The sequence below is a fragment of the Mesoplodon mirus genome (genome assembly GCF_964341445.2).
Source record: "Mesoplodon mirus genome assembly, chromosome: 7".
NCBI lineage: Eukaryota > Metazoa > Chordata > Mammalia > Artiodactyla > Ziphiidae > Mesoplodon > Mesoplodon mirus.
In genome coordinates this window covers 87,229,607-87,250,523 of record NC_138983.1, presented here as the reverse complement: position 1 = coordinate 87,250,523, position 20,917 = coordinate 87,229,607, and the positions used below count along the sequence as shown (strand labels likewise).

Below are 20,917 nucleotides of genomic sequence, written 5' to 3'. Positions count from 1 at the left end.
GGGTTCACCTTTTCTAGCAAATTTCTTAAGTAGACTATCCCTCTAACTGTTGATAAAGCAGCCCAAAGGGGTGGGTTGAGCACTAAGATCATAACTGAGAGTCTGGACACTTAGAGAGGAACCCACAACTACCCAAACATTAGTTTCCTCATGGTCATTGAATAGATAGGTGATGTCGAGGGTCCCAAGCAATTTTTTTTTCATTTTTTTTAACTTATTTAATTTATTTATTTTTGCCTGCTATGGGTCTTCGTTGCTGCGCCCGGGCTTTCTCTAGTTGCGGCGAGAGGTGGCTTCTCTTGTTGCGGAGCAGGGGCTCTAGGCTCGCGGGCATCAGTAGTTGCACCACCCTGGCTCAGTAGTTGTGGCTCGCGGGCTCTGGAGTGCAGGCTCAATAGTTGTGGCGCACGGGCTTACTTGCACCGCGGCATGTGGGATCTTCCCGGACCAGGGCTCGAACCCCTGTCCCCTCCGTTGGCAGGCGGATTCTTAACCACTGCGCCACCAGGGAAGCCCCCAAGCAATTCTTTAAAAACATAGAAAACGGGGCTCCCCTGGTGGCGCAGTGGTTGAGAGTCTGCCTGCCAATGCAGGGCACACGGGTTCGAGTCCTGGTCTGGGAGGATCCCACATGCCGCGGAGCAACTGGCCCCGTGAGCCACAATTACTGAGCCTGTGCGTCTGGAGCCTGTGCTCCGCAACAAGAGAGGCCGCGATAGTGAGAGGCCCGCGCACCGCGATGAGGAGTGGCCCCCACTTGCCGCAACTAGAGAAAGCCCTCGCACAGAAACGAAGACCCAACATAGCCATGAATAAATAAATAAAAATTTAAAAAAAAACATATAAAACGAACACAAGCTTATAAAATCTCTGCCCAATCGCCACACAGGAGGCGTGCCGTCTAGCATCAAACTACAGGCTCAACAAAGGGTAGGAAGACCGGCGAAGAACCCCATCTCAGGCGGGAAGCCGCCAGGATCCCCGGGCGAGCTAGGCCGGCGCCGGGGCAGCGTGGCACGCGGCGGGAGCTGCCCTGTCACTACCCCCGGGGCACCGGCGGACCAAACGCGGGGACACGCGGGCTCCCACCGGGAAAGGACGCCGGCAGGGCCGGTCCCAGCCTTGCCTCTCCATACCTGTCATAGAAGGGATGCTCCTCGCCGAAATCCCTCAGATGCTTCTTCTGCTTTTTAGTTAGGGAGTCGAGCAGCTGGCTCTGGCTCCGGCTCCGGCGCCGGCTCCCGCGTTTGCCCATGGGGAAGACGTCAAGTCAGCCAACCTCCAAGAATCGCGTTTTTCACCTGGAAGTCGTCTCCTCAACCCACTCACGCGGGATTGCCAACGGCGCTTTACGGCGGAAGCAGGGTGCCGTAAAGCAGACCCGCTTTACGCCGCGCTTGTACGACAGGCGTTAGAACTTCCTGTTTCCCATTTCGCCCCCGAGCGAGGCTCTTTGGAAGCACGCGCACGCATGCGCAGCTTTTCTCTGAGCCCCGTAAGGCAGGCAGGCAGGGAGGCTTCGAGCTTCCCCAGGTGGGTAAATGGGTGGGTGTACTTTGTGCGTCTGTTTTGGCTGTGAGAATCAGCCTGCATAAACGTGTAGTAACTGAGATGGTTGAATGCAGTGCCTTTCTATTATGCCATAATACAAATACCAACTAACATTTAAGGCTGCCGGTGCATCTCAATTCATCCTCACAACAGTAAACAACTAGGCCTTGTTAATAAGCCTGATACTGGAGATGAGAAAGCTGATGCTTACAAAAGGTTACACACACACTAGCAAGAGAGGAGATGGAAACCTAATTCTCTCTGATGCGACCACAGGCTTTTCCCACTAGGATCTGCCACATGCGTGTGCTGTGTGAAGAATGAGGACGCAAGGCTGAGATTCCCGCCCTTACCCTACCCCCTCATTTTCTGAAAGTATTGCAAGGGCCCTTGGTAACACATCTGTTCTGGCATTTTTCATGTTATAAAAGCAAAAACACATCCAGAGAGGTAAAGTGACTTTCCTAAATCACCCGGAGAGTCGATGTTAGAGAAAGCAGTCAAACTCAATAAAGTGTCTCAAAACTGAATTGGGGCAAATTGGGATGGAAAACTTTTAAAGGGTAAGTAACTTTTCTATATCTGGGTCGTGGTGGTGGTTACACCTGGTATACAATTACCAAAATTAATCAGACTGTACCTTTGAAATTGGTACATTTTAATGCAAGTAAATAATAATCTCAATAAACAAAGAGGTCAAAACAGCGCAACTGGACTTAATACTCTAGAGACAGGCAGAGTGTGCAGGGATACTTAAAAACCACAGGATAGGGCTTCCCTGGTGGCGCAGTGGTTGAGAGTCCGCCTGCCGATGCAGGGGACGCGGGTTCGTGCCCCGGTCCGGGAAGATCCCACGTGCCGCGAAGCGGCTGGGCCCGTGAGCCATGGCCGCTGAGCCTGCGCGTCCGGAGCCTGTGCTCCGCAACGGGAGAGGCCACAACAGTGAGAGGCCCGCGTACCGAAAACAAACAAACAAAACATGAAAATGTCTCCAAAGTCTTTTGGAGGTGGGCAGCATCAGTAGCGAATCGGCTGCTCCAGGAAGGCGTCGGAAAGGAAGATTTAATGTCCTTGTCACCCATACAGACATCACCGTGATTTCGCTGAAGTCCAAATCGGTTCACATAACCCCCTTGCTTGAAATCCTTTAAGAGTTCCTCACCTTACATGGGATTGGGCCTCAATGCCCCAGCAAGGCATGCAAGGCCTTTAGTGGGCTGAATCCTCACCTGTCCGTCTCTCCAACCTCTCTACTCCCACCCACCCACCTCAGCAACAGGGTCCACAGGCAGTTCTCCAAACACATCCTTCCACCTTGCTCATGCTATTCCCTCTCCCTGGAACCTTCTTTCCCAGGAAACCCTGACTCGGTGCATCCTCTGTGCAACTCCCCATGACCTTTCCTCTCTCCTCCACAGCAAGAGGAGCTTCTTTATCTTCTGGGTTCCTAAAACCCTTTGTAGACACCCTTCTAATCTAGCCCATGACAACATAATTATTTGTTAATTGCTTTGTCTCCCCCAACTAGACTATGAGGTCTTTCAAGGGGAAAGCCGGAGGTCTGAGCTTTTTAAATCATTAATGCCTAACATTATGACAGGAACATGGTAACTGTTTAGAAAATGTTTGATAAATGAATGAAGGTTTGCCTGCTAAGCCTCTGCCAGAAAAATGTGAAAAACAGAATGTAGTTACACCAACATTCCACTAGAGAGAGGGAGGTAAAACTTTATCCCCTCTAGTGTAGCATTTTAGCCTTGTTCTCAGTCAGGTGAATATAATCTGATAAAATATTTCAGTTTTAGGCTAGGCCTAATATAAAACAACCTCTGATAAGCTTGAGGAAACATAATTATTACAGGTCACTCTATGCCAGGCTCTGGGTTTGACAATGGATAGTTCTTCTGGGTACAGATGAATACAAAGTGAATGAATAGGCACTATATATAATATGAATAGGCACTATATATAATAGTGTTTTACATTTTCAAGTTATGTAGAGTGCATTGAAATGCATTACAAAGCTTTTCTCTTTTCAGACATAATCTCGTTATCTAAAACATGTTCCACCTAGAAAACTCATTGCTCCTTACACAATAAACGCTGTGGAATCCGATGACTACCCAGCTCTCTAATTTCCTGTTCCCCTATATCCCTCATACCCTGTCTTGAACACACACACATGCTGTTCATGAAGTCAGCTGAAACAACTCATACAGCCTAAAATCTAGAATCTAGATTAATCTCAAGTTCAATACCGATGTTCAATGAGCGTGACAGGCTGACAAACGCTCAAAGGCAGCAGATGACCCTCCCCCACCGGCCCCCAACCCCCAGCAGCACCAAAACTCTGACTGAGCTGCTTCCTTAGCACCCAGCATCTATCAGTTTAGCATTTATCACAGTGTATCGTAAGAGTCTGCGTACTTATCCATACCTGGATGAGGCTGAGAGCTCCTTGAAGAGGCTAGAATGGATCTTATTCTTTCCCCCAGCCTCAGCTACTAGCACAGCACCTGGCACGTGGTGTTTAGTACTTTTTTTTTTCAATGAATAAACAAGCTCATTTCATTATACAGGTAGCGAGAGACTGATTTCTGCCAGCACTCTCAGGAAGAGGCTGGATGGCTTTGGGGTGTATACAGACATGTATGCATACATGTGGTGGAGGAGACTGTCTGATTTGAGGCATCTAGGAGGAGACAGATGTGTGGGTGCACACACACCTTCCCCAGAATCTTCCCAAATCAGTAGCTGAGGTGTCGGAGCTTTCATAATTAGAGAGTCATACCTTTGGATTATTTATGGCTCCCTGTCAACATATCTTGAACACATGTGCCCTTGTTACCACTTATATTATCACATAAATTTCAAAACTCAAACTTCCCCAGCATCTGATCTGTATCCTCAAATTGTGCTCCTTCCCCACCTTCCCATCCCTGCTCTGTTGAGAATCTCAGATAGACTCCTGTTTACTTTCTGTGGTTTGTATTAGGACATAGTTTGTCTTTTCAAATACATCACTATATGTCAAATATGCTCTTTCAAATCATGTACACCATAATACTTGCAAGGGATTAAAACACATCAATTTGTATAATTCCATGAGTTCATAATGATACTAAAAATTAAAAAAAAAAACTTGATTGGTCAACATGAGAAGATCCAGTGAATTGACTCCTTGTGTTGAAAATTAGTAAATGAAGGGAGAGAATCAAGCATTTCTTCTGCTTTTCCTATACAAACAGTACCACTGGGTAAGCAAAATTTAGGGGAAGGAAAAGCTTCCTTTCATAGAAATAGTCCAGCAAGTAAGTGAAGAAGAAATGATAGAATTAGAATATCACCTCATGATAGAATTAGAATGTGACCTCTAATGAATTAACGAATTTAGACATTGACTACCAATGACTGGTAACATCACAAAATGAAAGACAACCAGACGGTATACGCCTCCTGATGGAAGTCTAAAATATCAGCTATAATGAAATCTGATCAAAGTTCTAAATCCCACAATGTATTCGCGAGAGACACAGAGAACAGCAGAACATGTTCAACTGACAGTGTAAAAAAAAAAAAAGACGACATTTATGAGACAATCAGAAATCTGAATACTGACTGGTTACATGATGATATTAAATAATTGTTATCATCTTTTTTTTTAGGTGAAATAGTGCCATTGTAGCTATGTTAAAGAAAGAACCCTTATCTTTTAGATATTTAGAAATAAATATTTACAGATAAAATAATACAATGTCTGGGATTTGCTTCAAAAATAATACAGGGGCGGGAGTTAGGGGTAGTGGGTGGGCATACCTTGCATTGAAGCCGAGGGATGGGAACATGGGAGTGTATTATACTGTTTTGTCTACTTTTGTATATACTTGAAATTTTCCAAAGAAAAAGTTTTTAATAAAGAAAAACTAACACTTTTCTGAATACTCTGACCATCTTGTCTTAAGGGACAGCCACCCCCCTCCCACCCCTTGAGATCGTTATCCTAGGGAGTCTCCCCGAATTGAAAATACCCAAGTAACATTAATTCATCAGCCTCTCTTTACAAACTAGTATAAAAGATTATTTCCTGGATTGTTTTTACCCCTGAAAATACTGAGTCCCTGAGGGCAAAGGGCAAAGAAAACCCTGCAGAGGGAAAAGGAAGGGCTGAGCGTGAGAAGAAGAAAGGGAAGAACAAATTTTGCCTTTATTACAATTTTCCCAGGGCCTTCACTAGTTGGCACATGCATCTTCTTTGTGTGGGTTTTACTAAGAGAACTTTCACTGGAGGCATGAAAAATATGTTTCAATTCCAAACTCTCAGGTTAAAATTTCACAAAGCATCCCCTTTTATGTTGTCAAAGGCTAATATAAATATTTTCAGAAGCGGGCTCAGTGAGCCAATGATGAGAGCACTTGGGTGGAGCTAGGGCACAGTTGTGTCTGAACCTGGGAACAGTCTAGAGCTGTCCATAGGACTACAATGACATGGAAAGCAGGAGAGAGTAAAGAGTCACATCAAGTGCTCAAGAGTATAGCTTTTTATAGCAGATCTCTGGAAGAACACCAAGAAACTGGTTGCCTCTGGGGAGGGAAGCTGGGGCACTTGGAATAGGGTGGGAGGAGAAAAAACATTGTATGACTTTATTGTCATAGCCAGGTTATACTGTGGTTAGTGCCTTAGTATGTATGATGACATTTGCAAGCAGCCTTTTGTTTACGTAAGTGACTGTACTTTTTATCTTGAAATGAGACAGAAGACACATGTCTGTTTGTTTATGGGTTCCTTGGCTGGGCCACCTGCTGGCACTACCTGCTGTTTGCACATTTTCTTGATACTCCCTCCCCTTGCCTCCGTACGCCACCCTAAGCTCCCAGAATCTAATTAGGAGTAGATGGTCCCCAGAACGACAAAACTAGGATTTTAATAGTTGTAGTGCGACTTCTATAGGTGTGACATGGTATTGGACAAGGCTCCAGTTCTCTCACAGACGCTCCTCTAATAGCAGAGGCAGTGAACACTATCTTTGATGGCTCCTATTTTTACCTTAAATATTCAGGTGAATTCTGTGGTTTATGATTGACATTGTAAGTTACTATTAGAAAAAAAGTGTCTCTGTGTTTATCCTGTGGTTTTTGTTTTGTCTTGTTTTTTCGGTACGCGGGCCTCTCACTGCTGTGGCCTCTCCCGTTGCGGAGCCCAGGCTCCGGACGCGCAGGCTCAGCGGCCATGGCTCACGGGCCCAGCCGCTTCGCGGCACGTGGGATCTTCCCGGACTGGGGCACGAACCCGCGTCCCCTGCATCGGCAGGCGGACTCTCAACCACTGCGCCACCAGGGAAGCCCTATCCTGTGGTTTTTAAGTATCCCTGCACACTCTGCCTGTCTCTAGAGTATTAAGTCCAGTTGCGCTGTTTTGGCCTCTTTGTTTATTGAGATTATTATTTACTTGCATTAAAATGTACCAATTTCAAAGGTACAGTCTGATTAATTTTGGTAATTGTATACCAGGTGTAACCACCACCACGACCCAGATATAGAAAAGTTACTTACCCTTTAAAAGTTTTCCATCCCAATTTGCCCCAATTCAGTTTTGAGACACTTTATTGAGTTTGACTGCTTTCTCTAACATCGACTCTCCGGGTGATTTAGGAAAGTCACTTTACCTCTCTGGATGTGTTTTTGCTTTTATAACATGAAAAATGCCAGAACAGATGTGTTACCAAGGGCCCTTGCAATACTTTCAGAAAATGAGGGGGTAGGGTAAGGGCGGGAATCTCAGCCTTGCGTCCTCATTCTTCACATAGCACACGCATGTGGCAGATCCTAGTGGGAAAAGCCTGTGGTCGCATCAGAGAGAATTAGGTTTCCATCTCCTCTCTTGCTAGTGTGTGTGTAACCTTTTGTAAGCATCAGCTTTCTCATCTCCAGTATCAGGCTTATTAACAAGGCCTATTTGTTTACTGTTGTGAGGATGAGTTGAGATGCACCGGCAGCCTTAAATGTTAGTTGGTATTTGTATTATGGCATAATAGAAAGGCACTGCATTCAACCATCTCAGTTACTACACGTTTATGCAGGCTGATTCTCACAGCCAAAACAGACGCACAAAGTACACCCACCCATTTACCCACCTGGGGAAGCCCGAAGCCTCCCTGCCTGCCTTCCCTACGGGGCTCAGAGAAAAGCTGCGCATGCGTGCGCGTGCTTCCAAAGAGCCTCGCTCGGGGGCGGAATGGGAAACAGGAGGTTCTAACGCCTGTCGTACAAGCGCGACGTAAAGCGGGTCTGCTTTATGGCACCCTGCTTCCGCCGTAAAGCGCCGTTGGCAATCCCGCGTGAGTGGGTTGAGGAGACGACTTCCAGGTGAAAAATGCGATTCTTGGAGGTTGGCTGACTTGACGTCTTCCCCATGGGCAAACGCGGGAGCCGGAGCCGGAGCCGGAGCCGGAGCCGGAGCCAGCTGCTCAACTCCCTAACTAAAAAGCAGAAGAAGCATCTAAGGGATTTCGGCGAGGAGCATCCCTTCTATGACAGGTATGGAGAGGCAAGGCTGGGACCGGCGCTGCCGGCGTCCTTTCCCGGTGGGAGCCCGCGTGTCCCCGCGTTTGGTCCGCCGGTGCCCCGGGGGTAGTGACAGGGCAGCTCCCGCCGCGTGCCACGCTGCCCCGGCGCCGGCCTAGCTCGCCCGGGGATCCTGGCGGCTTCCCGCCTGAGATGGGGTTCTTCGCCGGTCTTCCTACCCTTTGTTGAGCCTGTAGTTTTATGCTAGACGGCACGCCTCCTGTGTGGCGACTGGGCAGAGATTTTATAAGCTTGTGTTCGTTTTCTATGTTTTTAAAGAATTGCTTGGGGGCTTCCCTTGGTGGCGCAGTGGTTAAGAATCCGCCTGCCAACGGAGGGGACAGGGGTTCGAGCCCTGGTCCGGGAAGATCCCACATGCCGCGGTGCAAGTAAGCCCGTGCGCCACAACTATTGAGCCTGCACTCTAGAGCCCGCGAGCCACAACTACTGAGCCAGGGTGGTGCAACTACTGATGCCCGCGAGCCTAGAGCCCCTGCTCCGCAACAAGAGAAGCCACCTCTCGCCGCAACTAGAGAAAGCCCGGGCGCAGCAACGAAGACCCGTAGCAGGCAAAAATAAATAAATTAAATAAGTTAAAAAAAATGAAAAAAGAATTGCTTGGGACCCTCGACATCACCTATCTATTCAATGACCATGAGGAAACTAATGTTTGGGTAGTTGTGGGTTCCTCTGTAAGTGTCCAGACTCTCAGTTATGATCTTAGTGCTCATCCCACCCCTTTGGGCTGCTTTATCAACAGTTAGAGGGATAGTCTACTTAAGAAATTTGCTAGAAAAGGTGAACCCCGAGGGCTTTTATTTGCCAAAATTTCCCGTCTTTTGGATGAGAGCCTGTTACTGTGTGACTGTAGTATTTATCATGTGGTCTTGTTAGACTTTTTCATTCGTCTCTTATTATCTATTTGGCATATCCTTCCAAAACCTGTCCCAATGCATATGGAGTTTTTACTTGACAATAGGTATAATGTATTTATAACGGTATAGTCTGCCATGTTCATTTAAAGTTGTATCATTAGACTTTTCCTAATTGCTACATACTAGTAGTTAAAGTTTAACATTGCCTGTTTCTTCTCAGGGTTTCCAGAAAGGAAGCAAAACCACAGACTTGTCAACTGGTAATGCTTTATACCTTCTTTATGATAGTAGATTCTGGACTGTTACTTTTAAGATTACATATGGTAATAAAGTTTGGCTACATTTCCACTCTCTTTGATTTTAGATGTAAGCTATACTTTAGTAATATTGCTTAGTTTTAAGTGCAGGTGTCTGTTAAAATGCCATTGTGATAACTAATATCGTATAGAGTATGAAACTGTCCTGAGAGATTAGCCTGTTAGAACCTGTTAAGGAGGCTTACCAGAGGGCTCTTGGTGAATCCTAAGAGGGAATGTCATGTTTGCTTAACATAAAATAGAGTGCAAAATCATCAAAGGTCTTATTTCATTACCACAGACTCAGAAATAAAGTACACTTTTTTGTTGTAAGTTTTCCTGTTGCTCCTTTAAAGGTGCCAAATGTCTGACACATAGGTTAGATCGCCTTATAACCTAAAGCTCCATGTGTTTAGTTTGCTGTCTTCCCATGTGGAACATGAGCAGTTCAAAGAAGAGGAAGCGCTTCTAGAATCATAGCTAGATTAGCTGTTTGAAACAAATTTGGTGCTAGGTTTGGTTGAATAGATAGGGTTGCATATTTGCAGAAAAGCTAGTTTTTATTTAGAAAAGGCTGAACTTGGTTCCACTGTGGGCCTGATGATAGTCGTGGGGTAGCAACAAGAACAGCATAATTTTTGTTTTTAAAATCCCCATTTTCCTTTTAGTCAGAGAGTTTATAGATACTTCAAGTTCTGAAAGTGAAGCATAGAGTGAGCCAGAACAAGTTTCTGGTTACAACAGACTACTTGCCACATTAAAGGGTGTTTCCAAGGAAGATGAGGAGGAGGAAGAGGAAGAAGACAGTGTTCTAGATGAGACAGAAATGAATCTTGAAGATGGCGATAGTGACGTCATTGTGGAGGAAGAGATGGCAGTAGAGTCCACTGACATGCAGAAGAGTGAGTGTCTTTGATGTGGGTTTATCATCTTTGCAGGGACCACAGACAGATTGCCCCAGGGGCAGGGTGCCTTGTACCACAGAGCTGGGTGAAAGCACATGGATTCAAAGCAGAGATTCTTAACATTGTTGGGCTCTGTGATATCTTCAAGAATCTGATGAAAACACAGGACCCTCTGGCCATAAAAATGCAGAAATGACATTTTTGCTTATGATTTCCAGGATTTCATCAATCCTACTTCAAATTCCCCTGATTGAGAGGAAAGGGAACATAATTCTGTTTTTGTAATGGTCTCAATTTATGAAAGAGATGATTGTTCCTGCCTTAGAGGAACCAAGTTTAATGGAAGATAGACATAAAATATACAAAACTTTTCAAGCATCAAATCTGAATGGAACCGATAAATATAAGGTGTTAAAGAGATGCAAAGTGGTCACATGCTGCCAGGGTGAATGAGGGGAGGCTTCAGAGAAGAGCTGGGACTGAAAGCTTAAAGGAACTCTGTCTCACTCAGACATCTAGGTCACTAGTTTTTAAAAAATTATTATTAATTTATTTATTTTTGGCTGCACTGTGTCTTTGTTGCAGTGCGCCGGCTTCTCACTGTGGTGGCTTCTCTTGTTGTGGAGCATGGACTCTAGGCACGTGGGCTTCGGTAGTTGTGGCCCACGGGCTCAGTAGTTGTGGCCCACGGGCTCTAGAGCACAGGCTCTGTAGTTGTGGCGCACGGGCTTAGTTGCTCGGCGGCATGTGGGATCTTCCCAGACTAGGGCTTGAAACCACGTCCCCTGCATTAGCAGGCGAATTCTTAACCACTGTGCCACCAGGGAAGTCCCCATAGGTGACTTTTTAATTTAGCTTTAAAATCAACTTTATTGAAGTATGAATTACATTCAACAAGGTGTACCCGTTTTAAGCACGTAATTTGATAAGTCTTGACAAATGTGTATATCTATATTGTCATCGCCAAAGTCAAGATACAGAACACTTCCAATACCTGCAAAAAGTTCCTTCTTGTCCTTTTACAGTCAGTTTCCCAGGCCTGGCATCAGGCAACCACTGACATGCTTTCTTTCACTATGTATTAGTGTTTCCTATTCTAGAAATTCATATGAATGGAAGCATACAATAAGTACCCTTTTGCACGTGGCTTCTTTGGCTCCTCATGTTGTTGTGACTCATCCGTGTAGTTCATATTAGTAATTCATTTCTTTTTATTACTGGAATAGTAGTCCATTGTCTGCATATATCTGGGTAACTTTTTATATTCTATTATCTTAATGCCTATTTGCCTTACTGTATTTTTTTCTATACTTTAAGGTGTCACACACCATTCTTAGTATTTTCATTCATCACTTGTACTCGGATAAAAAAATCGTTGCCTCAGACTTAGGGATTGTTTTAATTTTGTTGGTTTTCCAGTTTTCTTTCATGTTTTAGGTTTTTAAAAATGAAAAGTTTGGCTTTTTAAATTATAAAAGTAATATATATTTACTGTAAAACTTTAAGAGGGTAATATAGTTAACGTATATCTCCTCCACCCTGGGATGAACACCTTTAACATTTTATAGGACCTTACAGACTACTTTTTTATGGATATATGAGTGAATATATATTTGTGTGTATGTGCATAATGGCCTCATACATTTCTGTAAGTGACTTTTTTCTTTAATAATATAACGTGTGTAACTGTGGGTTACTGCCGCTAGAACCCTGGTGTCCAAACTCCCAGGCCAAATCTCCTTCTACTACATTACACTACCATGGGGAGGTTTAAAAAAGAAAGGGAAAGTATGAAGGGTGATTTTTCCATAAATTAAATCCACTTTAAAAGGCGCATTTAGAGAGTCAGAGAGTACTGGTATTGTTAGAAAGAAGAAAGGTTGAAAAGCTGGTTAAATCTCATTTTAAAAAAATCCATATGTACCACATTGTAAAAAAGAGAAGGAAGACGGCATTCATGATTACTGGGCTGGCAGGGTAGGGGACAGTTGCATGCTGGGGGTGGCTCTCGTACTGGCTCTTCCACTCTTCACACTTGCGCTCGGCCAGGGCCAGGGACCGCTGAGGGAGATCAGAGGAGAGGGTGGTGCCTTGGGGGTTCCAGGGGGTTGTGCAGCTGGCTCCCTTGCCACCCAGACTGCCCCAGGGTTCCCAGCCCCAAGGGTTATGGAGCATCCCCACACCTGTTTGCTCTGCAGTTGCTGCTCTGCACGCATTTTCTCCTCCAGCACTTTCTGCAGTGTCTCCTTGGCCTTCTGCTCATAGCTGTTTTTCTGGTCTTCCATGTGTAATAGCAACTTATTCATTCCCCAAGAAGTGTATTTCTGTAAATTTGAGGCAATTCAACAAATACACATTGACCTACTGTGTGCTAAAGCCTGAGCAGGGATACAGAAATGAAAAGAAATTGGTCCTTGCCCACAGGGCAGAGATGTCAGTAATCTGGTGGACCTTCTTCCAGGCTGGAGGCAGGCAGGGAGAGTCCCTCAGGTGATGTGAGAGGTGAGTGGGGATAAAAAACTGCCCTGGGCATGCTGGGCATTCTCCCCTAGGCCTTCCACAGGCATTTGAAATCCGACATTTCCAAAGGGAAATCATCTTTCTAAACCTGCTCCTATCTCAGTGGCCAGCATCACCACCCACCCAGTCTCCCAAACCCTAAACCAGGGAATCATCCTTGATTTCTCTCTCACCTTCTTCAAGGACTCAGTTCCTCATCAAGCTCTGTCAAGTCAGCGTCTTTAACGGCTCGTTCGTTACCTGTATCCTCTATCCCTACCGCCACCTCCTTAGTTCAGACCCTAGTGACACTATTATATGGATTATATAGAGACTATGTGTTATCTTCATGCCTTGCCTCCCTTCAAACCCTATTCAGTCCTGCAGCTAGAGGGTTCTTTCTAAAACTTAAATCTGATCCCATCACAACCTGCTTAAATCTCTCAGTGGTTCTCAGTGTTCTAAGAATCAGGTCCAAACTCCTTGGCATGGTTCCTACTTACAAGCCCAGACTTTGATCTCATGCTGCCTCCACGCAAGCTGAACTGCTTGTAGGTCCCCTAAGCACTGTGCTTTTCAGCCTCTGCCTTTGCCCATAAAGCTTCTTCTGCTTAGAGTATCGTGACCCACGCTTCTCACCTGGTTAACTTCTACCCATGTTCAAGATTCAGCCCTAGAATCATAAATTCTGATAAACTTGGCCAACCATACCTACCCCCCGACTCTTTACGGATTAGGCAGTTTTACTGGTGTTCACATAGTATCTGTATTTCTGATCTATGGACTCATCTGTCTCCTTTAAGGGATTGTAAACTCCTTTGAGGCAGGGAGCATTTTTATTTTTGTATTTTTTGTATTTTATTTATTTATTTATTTATTTATTTATTTATTTATTTATTTTTTATTAGTTTCTGCTTTATAACAAAGTGAATCAGTTATACATATACATCTTTTCCCACATCCCTTCCCTCATGCATCTCCCTCCCTCCCACCCTCCCTATCCCACCCCTCCAGGCAGTCACAAAGCACCGAGCTGATCTCCCTGTGCTATGCGGCTGCTTCCCACTATCTATCTACCTTACATTTGGTAGTGTATATATGTCCATGCCTCTCTTTCGCTTTGTCACAGCTTACCCTTCCCCCTCCCCATATCCTCAAGTCCATTCTCAAGTAGGTTTGTGTCTTTATTCCCTTTTTACCCCAGGTTCTTCATGACATTTTTTTTTTAATTCCATATATATGTGTTAGCATACGGTATTTGTCTTTCTCTTTCTGATTTACTTCACACTGTATGACAGACTCTAGGTCTATCCACCTCATTACAAATAGCTCAGTTTCGTTTCTTTTTATGGCTGAGTAATATTCCATTGTATATATGTGCCACATCTTCTTTATCCATTCATCCGATGATGGACACTTAGGTTGTTTCCATCTCCGGGCTATTGTGAATAGAGCTGCAATGAACATTTTGGTACATGTCTCTTTTTGAATTATGGTTTTCTCAGGGTATATGCCTAGTAGTGGGATTGCTGGGTCCTATGGTAGTTCTATTTTTAGTTTTTTAAGGAACCTCCATACTGTTCTCCATAGTGGCTGTACCAATTCACATTCCCACCAGCAGTGCAAGAGTGTTCCCTTTTCTCCACACCCTCTCCAGCATTTATTGTTTCTAGGTTTCTTGATGATGGCCATTCTGACTGGTGTGAGATGATATCTCATTGTAGTTTTGAGTTGCATTTCTCTAATGATTAATGATGTTGAGCATTCTTTCATGTGTTTGTTGGCAGTCTGTATATCTTCTTTGGAGAAATGCCTATTTAAGTCTTCTGTCCATTTTTGGATTGGGTTGTTTGTTTTTTTGCTATTGAGATGCATGAGCTGTTTATAAATTTTGGAGATTAATCCTTTGTCAGTTGCTTCATTTGCAAATATTTTCACCCATTCTGAGGGTTGTCTTTTGGTCTTGTTTATGGTTTCCTTTGCTGTGCAAAAGCTTTGAAGTTTCATTAGGTCCCATTTGTTTATCTTTGTTTTTATTTCCATTTCTCTAGGAGGTGGGTCCAAAAGGATCTTGCTGTGATTTATGTCATAGAGTGTTCTACCTATGTTTTCCTCTAAGAGTTTGATAGTTTCTGGCCTTACATTTAAGTCTTTAATCCATTTTGAGCTTATTTTTGTGTATGGTGTTAGGGAGTGATCTAATCTCAAACTTTTACATGTCCCTGTCCAGTTTTCCCAGCACCACTTATTGAAGAGGCTGTCCTTTCTCCACTGTACATTCCTGCCTCCTTTATCAAAGATAAGTTGGCCATATGTGCGTGGGTTTATCTCTGGGCTTTCTATCCTGATCCACTGATCTATCTTTCTGTTTTTATGCCAGTACCACACTGTCTTAATTACTGTAGCTTTGTAGTATAGTCTGAAGTCAGGGAGCCTGATTCCTCCAGCTCCGTTTTTCGTTCTCAAGATTGCTTTGGCTATTCGGGGTCTTTTGCTTTTCCAAACAAATTTTGAAATTTTTTGTTCTAGTTCTGTGAAAAATGCCAGTGGTAGTTTGATAGGGATTGCATTGAATCTGTAGATTGCTTTGGGTAGTAGAGTCATTTTCACAATGTTGATTCTTCCAATCCAAGAACACGGTACATCTCTCCATCTATTTGTATCATCTTTAATTTCTTTCATCAGTGTCTTATAATTTTCTGCATACAGGTCTTTTGTCTCCTTAGGTAGGTTTATTCCTAGATATTTTATTCTTTTTGTTGCAATGGTAAATGGGAGTGTTTTCTTGATTTCATTTTCAGATTTTTCATCATTAGTGTACAGGAATGCCAGAGATTTCTGTACATTAATTTTGTATCCTGCTACTTTACCAAATTCATTGATTAGCTCTAGTAGTTTTTCGGTAGCCTCTTTAGGATTCTCTATGTATAGTATCATGTCATCTGCAAACAGTGACAGCTTTACTTCTTCTTTTCCAATTTGGATTCCTTTTATTTCCTTTTCTTCTCTGATTGCTGTGGCTAAAACTTCCAAAACTATGTTGAATAAGAGTGGTGAGAGTGGGCAGCCTTGTCTTGTTCCTGATCTTAGTGGAAATGGTTTCAGTTTTTCACCATTGAGGACAATGTTGGCTGTGGGTTTGTCATATATGGCCTTTATTATGTTGAGGAAAGTTCCCTCTATGCCTACTTTCTGCAGGGTTTTTATCATAAATGGGTGTTGAATTTTGTCGAAAGCTTTCTCTGCATCTATTGAGATGATCATATGGTTTTTCTCCTTCAACTTGTTAATATGGTGTATCACATTGATTGATTTGCGTATATTGAAGAATCCTTGCATTGCTGGAATAAACCCCACTTGATCATGGTGTATGATCCTTTTAATGTGCTGTTGGATTCTGTTTGCTAGTATTTTGTTGAGGATTTTTGCATCTATGTTCATCAGTGATATTGGCCTGTAGTTTTCTTTCTTTGTGACATCCTTGTCTGGTTTTGGTATCAAGGTGATGGTGGCCTCGTAGAATGAGTTTGGGAGTGTTCCTCCCTCTGCTATATTTTGGAAGAGTTTGAGAAGGATGGGTGTTAGCTCTTCTCTAAATGTTTGATAGAATTTTCCTGTGAAGCCATCTGGTCCTGGGCTTTTGTTTGATGGAAGATTTATAATCACAGTTTCAATTTCAGTGCTTGTGATTGGTCTATTCATATTTTCTATTTCTTCCTGAGTCAGTCTTGGCAGGTTGTGCATTTCTAAGAATTTGTCCATTTCTTCCAGGTTGTCCATTTTATTGGCATAGAGTTGCTTATAGTAATCTCTCATGATCTTTTGTATTTCTGCAGTGTCAGTTGTTACTTCTCCTTTTTCATTTCTAATTCTATTGATTTGAGTCTTCTCCCTTCTTTTCTTGATGAGTCTGGCTAATGGTTTGTCAATTTTGTTTATCTTCTCAAAGAACCAGCTTTTAGTTTGGTTGATCTTTGCTATCGTTTCCTTCATTTCTTTTTCATTTATTTCTGATCTGATCTTTATGATTTCTTTCCTTCTGCTAACTTTGGGGGTTGTTTGTTCTTCTTTCTCTAATTGCTTTAGGTGCAGCGTCAGGTTGTTTACTCGAAATGTTTCCTGTTTCTTAAGGTGGGATTGTATTGCTATAAACTTCCCCCTTAGAACTGCTTTTGCTGCATCCCATAGGTTTTGGGTCGTCGTGTCTCCATTGTCATTTGTTTTTAGGTACTTTTTAATTTCCTCTTTGATTTCTTCAGTGATCACTTCGTTATTGAGTAGTGTATTGTTTAGTCTCCATGTGTTTGTATTTTTTACAGATCTTTTCCTGTAATTGATGTCTAGTCTCATAGCATTGTGGTCGGAAAAGATACTTGATACAATTTCAATTTTCTTAAATTTACCAAGGCTTGATTTGTGACCCAAGCTATGATCTATCCCGGAGAATGTTCCATGAGCACTTGAGAAAAATGTGTATTCTGTTGTTTTTGGATGGAATGTCCTATAAATATCAACTAAGTCCATCTTGTTTAATGTATCATTTAAAGCTTGTGTTTCCTTATTTATTTTCATTTTGGATGATCTGTCCATTGGTGAAAGTGGGGTGTTAAAGTCCCCTACTATGATTGTGTTACTGTCGATTTCCCCTTTTATGGCTGTTAGTATTTGCCTTATGTATTGAGGTGCTCCTATGTTGGGTGCGTAAATATTTACAATTGTTATATCTTCTTCTTGGATCGATCCCTTTATCGTTATGTAGTGTCCTTCTTTGTCTCTTCTAATAGTCTTTATTTTAAAGTCTATTTTGTCTGATATAAGAATTGCTACTCCAGCTTTCTTTTGATTTCCATTTGCATGGAATATCTTTTTCCATCCCCTTACTTTCAATCTGTATGTGTCTCTAGGTCTGAAGTGGGTCTCTTGTAGACAGCATATAGATGGGTCTTGTTTTTGTATCTATTCAGACACTCTGTGTCTTTTGGTGGGAGCATTTAGTCCATTTACATTTAAGGTAATTATTGATATGTATGTTCCTATTCCCATTTCCTTAATTGCTTTGGGTTCGTTATTGTAGGTATATTCCTTCTGTTGTGTTTCTTGCCTAGAGAAGTTCCTTTAGCATTTTCTGTAAAGCTGGTTTGGTGGTGCTGAACTCTCTCAGCTTTTGCTTGTCTGTAAACGTTTTAATTTCTCCATCAAATCTGAATGAGATCCTTGCTGGGTAGAGTAATCTTGGTTGCAGGTTTCTCTCCTTCATCACTTTAATTATGTCCTGCCACTCCCTTCTGGCTTGTAGAGTTTCTGCTGAGAGATCAGCTGTTAACCTGATGGGGATTCCCCTGTGTGTTATTTGTTGTTTTTCCCTTGCTGCTTTTAATATGATTTCTTTGTGTTTAATTTTTGACAGTTTGATTAATATGTGTCTTGGCATATTTCTCCTTGGATTTATTCTGTATGGGACTCTCTGTGCCTCCTGGACTTGATTAACTATTTCCTTTCCCATATTAGGGAAGTTTTCAACTATAATCTCTTCAAATATTTTCTCAGTCCCTTTCTTTTTGTCTTCTTCTTCTGGAACCCCTATAATTCGAATGTTGGTGCGTTTAATGTTGTCCCAGAGGTCTCTGAGACTGTCCTCTGTTCTTTTCATTCTTTTTTCTTTATTTTGCTCTGCATCAGTTATTTCCACTATTTTATCTTCCACCTCACTTATCCGTTCTTCTGCCTCACTTATTCTGCTATTGATCCCATCTAGAGTATTTTTCATTTCATTTATTGTGTTTTTAATCGATGCTTGATTCATCTTTAGTTCTTCTAGGTCCTTGTTAACTGTTTCTTGCATTTTGTCTATTATATTTCCAAGATTATGGATCTTGGAAATAGAATCTTGGATCAGCTTTACTATCATTATTCTGAATTCTTTTTCAGGTAGACTGCCTATTACCTCTTCATTTGTTAGGTCTGGTAGGTTTTTATCTTGCTCCTTCACCTGCTGTGTGTTTTTCTGTCTTCTCATTTTGCTTATGTTACTGTGTTTGGGGTCTCCTTTCTGCAGGCTGCAGATTCGTAGTTCCTGTTGTTTTTGGTGTCTGTCCCCAGTGGCTAAGGTTGTTTCAGTAGGTTGTGTAGGCTTCCTGGTGGGGGGGACTAATGCCTGTGTTCTGGTGGTTGAGGCTCGATCTTGTCTTTCTGGTGGACAGGTCCACGTCTGGTGGTGTGTTTTGGGGTGCCTATGGCCTTATGATGTTTTTAGGTAGCCTCTCTGCTAATGGGTGGGGTTGTGTTCCTGCCTTGCTCGTTGCTTGGCATAGGGTGACCAGCACTGTAGCTTGCTGGTCGTTGACTGAAGCTGGGTGCTGGTGTTGAGATGGAGATCTCTGGGAGATTTTCGCTGCTTGATATTATGTGGAGCTGGGAGGTCTCTTGTGGACCCGGGTCCTGAAGTTGGCTCTCCCACTTCAGAGGCACAGCCCTGACTCCTGGCTGCAGCACCAAGAGCCTTTGTCGTTCTTCTTAAAGTCTAGGACTTCAGAAGATCATCTCAAAGGCCGCCCGGCACAAGCTTCAGAGGACCATGCACAGTGAAGTAAGTGCAGCTCAAATTAAGACGAAAGGCCAAGATTCAGCTCTTCGGTCCATTCACTCCCCTCGTGATGAGGATAGGTTTCAAAACACCCCACTTAGCCTTTGGGCACACCAGAAGCCAGTTAAACCTGATGAGCTAAATTGGATACACTTGATGGTGAAGGGCACGGTGGGCGTGAGTCGTGGCTGGTGGCTGCGTGGAGGTGGGCGACGGAAGCGGCGTCACCAAACGTTGGCTGCCCTTGCTCCGGCCTGCTGTCACTGCCCCAGAGTCGGAGCTCTACAGTGACCATGGGAGAGAGCTCTCACTTGGACTGGGAGTCCAGGGGACACTGGCCTCGCTGGGTTCGGGCTGAGCGATCTCAATATCTTGTAATAACCTGATTGGAAAACTTCTTGTCCTCAATTCATTGGCTATACTGGATTTTTTTTCTTGGGTCAGACCTTCAGACTTCTACCAGAAATCGTTCCTTTGGGGAAACCAGGCCTTCCCAGAAATTCAGGAAACTTGAACAAAGTAGCTTCAGGTGCTTCCACTTTTGAAGCTGAAAGACACCATAAGCAAGGCCAGTGGTGGTCGTCAGGGATGGTCCTCTTCCATGTGCTGGGCCCACTTCTCCTCCTCTTGAGCTTCCTTTCTCCAGGGTGCAGACACCATCTGGTCTCTCTCCGTAGACCCGGAATTCAGCACCTCACAGGCCGAGAACCAGAGAATGAGAACCCAGGGCGCTACGCAGGTTAAGTGAACTCGCAACCTCTAACTTTATTTTTTATTCATTTATTTTTTTGGTTGTGCCGTGCAGCATGTGGGATTTTATTTCCCTGACCAAGGATCGAACCCGCGCCCCCTGCAGTGGAAACTCGGAGTCTTAATCGCTGGACCTCCAGGGAAGTCCCCAGGGCTTGCTTTGACATGCATCGAATGGTGGCGGGTGGACACGGGGAGCAGCTGTCTGTGAGCCATCCTGTGTAGAAATGCAGGGTGGAGGGCAGGACAGCTGGAGCGGGAGGGGAAGAGGCGGAGGAGGGAGGGAGGGAGGGTGGGCGAGAGACAGAGAGTTTCCGGAGACAATAGCTCTGGCCATGTCCTAGGGCATGAAAGCTGAAAATAGCTCCTAGTGCCAGGAGCCTTGGAGCCACAGCCTGTGAGCCAGGGTGACTGGCTCTCCTCCCTGGTGTGTGTGTGTGTGTGGGTAGCTCTGGGCTTCTCAGGCTGGGAATGGGATGCACGGAGCAGGGACGGAGTAGGGACCCTTCTCTCTGGGACCTCGCGGGCCATCCTTAGCTCACAAAGCTGAGCCACCCCTGGCCCTACGAGTGGGGGGCTTATCCTCCCTGTCCCCTGGATCACACCCCCTCACACACAACTTCCCCATGTGTGCTCCCAGCAGCCAAGAGAATCTGTTTTTAAAAGATTTGGGGGAGGGGGGTAAACATACAAACAAGAGCAGAATGGATACTTTTTCAGAATGGGAATGGCTCTGTGTAACCCCACCCCCAGGGAAACCACAGTCCTGACCTCTAACACCCTTGACGAGTCAGCCTTGGTCTGGGCTTGCGGACCCATGGAAGCTTCCTCATCCCCTCTTTCAGACCCTGTCTCTCCCTCAGCATCTTTGTGAGAAGCACCTGGGGAAGTGGCACT

The 20,917-nt window shown here is 44.0% G+C and overlaps 1 protein-coding gene across 1 annotated transcript; it reads left to right on the top strand.

Annotated features, from left to right (window-relative positions):
* Positions 1–7,543: 7,543 nt before the first annotated feature.
* On the top strand, positions 7,544–20,325 carry LOC309807846 (uncharacterized protein). The gene is made up of 3 exons (XM_082627792.1): positions 7,544–8,085; positions 9,208–9,247; positions 20,076–20,325. Exons 1-3 carry the CDS (start codon positions 7,961–7,963, stop codon positions 20,229–20,231), a joined length of 321 nt encoding a protein of 106 aa, XP_082483918.1. The 5' UTR covers positions 7,544–7,960; the 3' UTR covers positions 20,232–20,325.
* Positions 20,326–20,917: the final 592 nt, after the last annotated feature.

Bases quoted from the DNA above. Each gene is read 5' to 3' on its own strand.
- LOC309807846 (XM_082627792.1), top strand. From the start codon at position 7,961: ATGGGCAAACGCGGGAGCCGGAGCCGGAGCCGGAGCCGGAGCCGGAGC. The intron at 8,086-9,207 runs GTATGGAGAGGC...GTTTCTTCTCAG, and splicing joins GAGCATCCCTTCTATGACAG to GGTTTCCAGAAAGGAAGCAA. The intron at 9,248-20,075 runs GTAATGCTTTAT...TGTGCCGTGCAG, and splicing joins AACCACAGACTTGTCAACTG to CATGTGGGATTTTATTTCCC.